Below are 6,384 nucleotides of genomic sequence, written 5' to 3'. Positions count from 1 at the left end.
AGAATACCTAAGACGGCTCAACATGTTGCATAAAGGTAGATGGAGTTAGACAGGGCTTTTACACATCTCCTTATGCACATCCTTCTTTCTCGCTATTGCTTCCTTCACGTCCTCATTCCACCACCATGTGTCCCCCTAATCTCTCCTCCCTTTCTTCTTCCCACATACTTCATCACATGCCTTTAACACCCCTTCCTTAAAACATTTCCACAAGTCCAGTGCATCAGCACTTACCAGCAAATCTAAAGGGATGTTGGTAAAAAGGCTTCCAACATTGAAAGAAACCATTAACTTACCATGAGGTGATAAACTGTTAATTTCCTTCACAAAAGTGAAGGAGTCTGTAGTAGTGAAATTTGATTGAATATGTGGTTCAAGGAGATTTAACTTAAATAAATTGGCCAAGTCTATTGGTAGTTTTAAGTGCCTATGAAGGAAACTATAGGTCGGAACGGTGGAGTGGAATTAGGCGCCCATGGTTTGTGCATCTTAATTATATCCTAGCAGGTTGACACCCACTGGGATAAATGGCCCCATAGGCATCAGGATCCATGTGGCCCTTCTACTTAAGTTCCCTGAGAAAATGCTGTAAATGCTCTCACAGATGAGAAGGAAGAGACCTGAACTTAGTGGGGCCATTGATAATTTTGAATAGTCTGTTGTCACACTCTGCTCTGTATAATAAATAGCTACATCATTACCCTTGTCCCGTCATAAAATTACAATGTTCCTGTCCTTCCCTAGTCCTTTTAAAATGTTGTTTTGCTTCAAATCAAAGGCCATGGGACGATACCATGACATACAGGTGTCAGCCAGAGGCGACATATGTGTGACTAATTTTCCAGCGTACTTGTTCTCCTTTTAAAAGGTTCCTTAACATTGTCTGGCTATGGTAATCAGTTCAAGGCACTTCTTGACCGTAACACAGAGGATACGCAAACTACTGCAGCAACCCAATTACAGTACCGCAAAACTATTTGTGCATTTGCCGCAGTTCTGACTAGGTGAAACTGCAGGTTCAATCCCCAGTTTGACCGAGGTAAAACCTCGTCTATGGTAACCGAAAGCCGAGGTTTTACCTGGACATTGTCTGGCTATGGTAATCAGTTCAAGGCACTTCTTGACCGTAACACAGAGGATACGCAAACTACTGCAGCAACCCAATTACAGTACCGCAAAACTATTTGTGCATTTGCCGCAGTTCTGACTAGGTGAAACCGCAGGTTCAATCCCCAGTTTGACCGAGGTAAAACCTCGTCTATGGTAACCGAAAGCCGAGGTTTTACCTGGATTTTTTCCAGTTGATTTACGCCGCGGTTAAGAGAGGACGCAGTATGCTTTTATTTGGAGCAGATGCTATCAAAGAAATCTGCACATTTTTGCGGATCAATCCCAGCGATAATTAGTATGCGTATTTGCCGTATTTACAATATGCGAAGTTTGGCACATTCGATTATAATGAAGTCGCTTTCATAAAGTGTTGACGGTTTTTCTTTTTCCAGCAAACGACAAGCTTTCTAAAAGTTGTTCGAAATCTGTTTAATCCAGATGTTATAAAGATCAGCAGAAATTCTATCAAGAAATTTACATGTGTTTGGGAAAACTCGTCTTAACGGTGACGCCGCTCGTCCAGCGGCCGGCCTTGAAAGATACACGAAAGTCATTTCGATCTTATCGACCGAAAGATGGAAGAAAACGATTAACTTTACAAGTAATTGTCAGCCGTTCGAGAAACGTGGCTTACCATTATTTTGTTACAAACTTGTTAAGCAGTTTGAATCGAACAACGTTTTTCATGAGCTATCGCTCTCGCTTGCGTGACGGAAGCATGCAGCTTAATAGTTTATTTGCATTTTAACTTGCCAAATTGGCAGAGGCTTCATTGAACCCGTCTATCGTGAGATCGTTGAAGCATTAATTTAAGTTAATCTTAACAATTCAGAAGAATGAATATTTCTGAATTTCAAGCTCAACTCCTGAATTACCTGCCACTTAACATTTTGAATCAGAAATGATCGTAATTAACGCGCGACAAGGAGTGGTCAGGAGTTGCTTAAGAAACTTCGGGAATACAGTTACCGTTCTTCGCTGGTGTATAAATCTTTAAGTCATTACATGTTGTAGTGAGGTTTAGTTCAAAGTTAGAGCTTTTCAACAACTATAAACATTTCTATTTGGACCGGACGCAAAATTTGAAGAGCTTTTTATTCTAAATATACATATTTCCTGTCGGACTGCACTGGCGGCCACTTAAGTTACGCATAATCCACACAGTTTTTTAAAAGAATGTCCTTTTACCCCTTTCGAAGAACTGTTCATCATGATAGCGAAAAACTTACAAGTTATTAAAGATAAAGATGTAAGAATTAGGCATCATGAAACGTTATCAACATTCTCTGTTCTCAGCTGTCACGGCAAAATGAGATGAACATATTAAACAGTGCGTTGCATTGCGTCGGTGCTGTGAAAAACAGTTTGAATATTCATTCTTTACCTTGGGGAGCAAGGTGTGATAATATTAAACAATGCTTTGCAAAGTACCATTGTTTTCTTGCGGCACATTACCGCAATTAAGTCGGCCGCTGCATTTGGTTGCTTTCGTCTTTGCCTCGGTTGCGGTTTTCATCCAACCTAGGTGATTTCGCAGTAAACACTATCGGCAAAGACGAGGTATTACCGCATGCAAATGCACTAATAGTTTCGAGCGGTACTGTATGTCACCCTATTGATTTAAGGCTACATGTACTGCAGTTTTCACTACTTTCAAAATCCATAATCCTTTTAGTGTCCCCCAGGAGCTTTGCAGGTGTGTGATGTATAATTTTTTTTGTGTGGAAGTTGTAATGCTTGTTATGTTGGTGACACCAGCTAACAAATTTTCTCCACACGAGTATGTGAGCACCTGCAGAGTTCAGACTCTTGTCGAACATGGTGTACACAGAATTGTTTCGGAATCCTGGACTCTGAGGCTACTACTAAAGAATCCATGTACCGGTATATCAAATGGGAGAAAACCACCCTCAATCAACAGGTTAAACATATTAACCTCACCCTCTCTCTATAGATAGTCCCTTTATGACCCTTATTCAAACTTTTAAGTATGTAATATTAATTGTCATGCAATGCAATGAACTTTGTTACATCGCAAGATATTGAAAGTGAAAACATGTTTGGTAAATTACAGAAAGTTGTAATGTTTCTACGGCTATTTTGTTGCTGCTAAAACAAAAATTCCAAAACAATAATAAAAAAGATAATGTAGGGTACAAAAAATTTACCTGCTGTACTCACTGGAAAGCATACATTTCGAAGGCAAAGCAACAGTTGAGTTACATTTCCTTTTGACTCCTGACAATACGTCATCTCTCCGAGTCTTGTTTCTGTGTATAGCAGCGAAAACAATGAGAAAAATACACTGAAGCATTGCCTTAACACTTCTGAGAGGAAGAAATAACAATTTACAGTATGTCCATGTTATATCAAAGTATGCAAATAAGTTGCCTTTCTTGGCTTAGTCAGTGGAGGCATTAGCCTGCATGCAGTGCACGCAGTTGTGATTCCATGTGGCCTGGATTCTGCAGCAAAATGTGGCCTTGTTGCCAGAGTGATGTCATAGAAGTCTAATTGCCTGGTGTTATGAAGCCACGTACATACAACACAAACCCAGACAGCCAAAATCAAAGAGAATTTTGCCAAGTGCTGGAACCTGTAGAAGTTGACAATTTGGTTGGAAAACTGGGTAATTGTCGGCAGTCGGCAGTCGGCCGACAGTCGGTGACCTGTTGGCAACCTGTCGGTAATGTGTCGGTAACCTGTCGGCGGGACAAACTAAAATGATCGTAAGCATTTACTTGTCTATTGCTTCTAAACTACGTGAAAAGAGCTAAAGGCAGTTCATAATGATACCTTGAGCAGCACTTATACTACTAATATGGCTTTTGTCCACTGTTTTAGCGTTGGCTAGCGATACTTGCCCACATTGTAAACATCATTCATACATACATGACATAACATAAGAGGCCGCGTTGCATTGTAGGGCGATTTGAAGGAAAGTGTTTGTCTCCTCTACTAACTACGTATTGGTACGTAGCTTATGGTTTTCAGAGTTTTTAGCAGAGTTTTCGATTAAATTATCTTCCAATGCGATTCTTAGATTGTCTGGTGTGTTGTAAATTACGCAAGTGATATATCCTATATGCATCTGATAACAACTGATAACAGTTGATCGGTAAGTAGGTGACGTCTGTCGAGTCATACATCACCATTACGGAATGTCACGTTAACTGCTCGTTTTTACCACAATTTTCCTTTTTTCTTAACCGATCGGTAACCTGTTGGTTAGCTGTCGGTAGACTGTCGGTAAGCTGTCGGTCAACTGTCGGCCGACAGTTGACCGACAGTCGGCCGACAGGATTTTTGGGGAGCTCTTCTTCACAATTACCGAAAACTGAGGCTTCAAAATGCATTTTTTTCACACAAGCACCTACAATTCCGTGGAGTAGTTAGGCTGCAAAGAAAATGACATAATTAAGCCGTAACCGGGAAAAACAAAAGGCGGACGATTCCAAAGCATTTTATTTTCACTAATCCTACAGCCAGTAAGGTCAGTAAGAATAAAGAAGCCGGGAGCTCCGCTTTTAGGCTTGCCTAAATCTATAACGACTTATCGCACAGCATAATTATTTCCATGTAAACCATATTGCGTTCTGGGGTTAGAAACGGGAGCTCCCCTTTTAGGCTTGGCTAAATCTGTATCTATTTACACATATTTTAAGAACACTTTCTGGCTGATTTCTCACCAAGCATCCATTAAATAAGAACACGATGAAATGAGATCAGTGTTCTTATATGCGGGTGTTAACTGTAACTAAGAATTAAGCTAAGCGAGTTAAAGAGCTAGGCTTAATAGTATTATTATGTTGATGTGCTTACATTGCGCAAAACAGAAAAAAAAAAAAAAAAATCTTCACCTCTCAGAACTTTTTGTTTCTTGTTCATCAAACTCAGAGCCATATCCTCCGCCACATCGAATCTGCAACAAAAAGCTATAAATAAGCGTGAAAAGTAGCGAAAGAGTAGCCGCTTGTATACACTAACCTGCGATCAGGTGTACTTTTCTTTAGAGTCTAAAGAAAAGTACGCCTGATCGCAGGTTATATATATACAGATGTACCTCTGCCGTAAAATCTTCCTCATTTGGATGCGCCATGATTGTAGTGTTGTGAACCAGTGGAGGTCTGGGGAGCAGTCTTGGAAGCTGGGCACTAATTATCGGTTTTCCCGGACGGAAGTGCACTTGTAGGTGGTGACCTACACGAAAACTCGTACGAATAACTGCAGAATTACACTTTGCCCAGTGATTCTAAGCTGCAAAAAGGATATAGGAAGGTTCTTCTAAATGAAAATATTGACTGGAGGAAACATATTCAGCGGTCACTGGAGAGCCGCTCGGGGAGCAATTGCAGAATACCTGGCCCACCAAATGTCCTTCTTAAAAAAGCTGCCAACGCGGTCCGCCGTCCCGAAGTCGATGAATGAAAAGAAAAGTGTTAAAGGGCAAGCTGTGAAATGAACTGCCACCGCGGTCCGCAGTCCCGTAGTCGTTGAATGAAAACTGGTGGTCAACTAGAAAGCCTTCGCTACTTTGACCACCATACACATTTTATAACCTGCACAGTAATTATTTTATCTTGTAACCATGTCGGGAATTAATATGAGTAAAAATTTTGTAATGGATTATATCTATAGATAAATTATGAAAATTTGCAATGAAAATTCTCTGTATATTTTTGAAAATATTTTGATTTGTAATATAACAGATCCAAATTTTGCCGTTAACTAACCTCGAATAATTATTCGCTTTGTACATATATGCATATAAGAGAACTTCGCGAATATGTGAAGGAATCAGTGATTTCGCGATTAATTAACTGCGAAATGTTCGTCTGAATATATCTGGGAATCAGTGACTTCGCGATTAATTAACTGCGAAATATTGGTCTGAATATATGAAGGAATCAGTGAATTCGCGATTAATTAACTACGAAATGTTCGTCTGAATATATGAAGGAATCAGTGACTTCGCGATTAATTAACTGCGAAATGTTCGTCTGAACATATGAATGAATCAGTGACTTCGCGATTAATTAACTGCGAAATCATTTCGCAGTTAATTAATCGCGAAGTCACTGCGGGGGATTTCAGCGGTTTTGGATTGTCACTTTTGCCACGGTATGCGGGCTTTTCGACAGCATTTGGCGCAAGTATCGGCGAGCGGGGACCTTGAGCGGGGCTTAGACGGGAATTTGCATTTTGACGCCAACTAGTGAATAGGCACGCAAAGCTCACTGGGAGAGCATACGGTCTCAAAATGGCGGCCGAGTC

The 6,384-nt window shown here is 40.4% G+C and overlaps 1 protein-coding gene across 3 annotated transcripts in view; it reads right to left on the bottom strand.

Moving 5' to 3' along the window:
• LOC138007103 (protein FRA10AC1-like) overlaps window positions 1-5,222 on the bottom strand; it is a 119,129-nt gene extending 113,907 nt beyond the window's left edge. For all 3 annotated transcript variants that reach the window (XM_068853829.1, XM_068853831.1, XM_068853828.1), the window contains exons 1-3: window positions 5,174-5,222; window positions 4,971-5,032; window positions 3,279-3,380 (exon numbers count right to left, since the gene is read on the bottom strand). In XM_068853829.1, the coding sequence (XP_068709930.1) occupies window positions 3,279-3,380; window positions 4,971-5,032; window positions 5,174-5,209 (200 nt within the window). In that variant the 5' untranslated portion in view covers window positions 5,210-5,222. The remainder of the gene's footprint in view (window positions 1-3,278; window positions 3,381-4,970; window positions 5,033-5,173) is intronic.
• Between the last annotated feature and the right edge of the window lie 1,162 nt (window positions 5,223-6,384).

The sequence above is a fragment of the Montipora foliosa genome, chromosome 6 (assembly GCF_036669935.1).
Source record: "Montipora foliosa isolate CH-2021 chromosome 6, ASM3666993v2, whole genome shotgun sequence".
NCBI lineage: Eukaryota > Metazoa > Cnidaria > Anthozoa > Scleractinia > Acroporidae > Montipora > Montipora foliosa.
The sequence above is the reverse complement of the archived record's forward strand: the minus strand, read 5'-3'. Positions and strand labels throughout refer to the sequence as shown.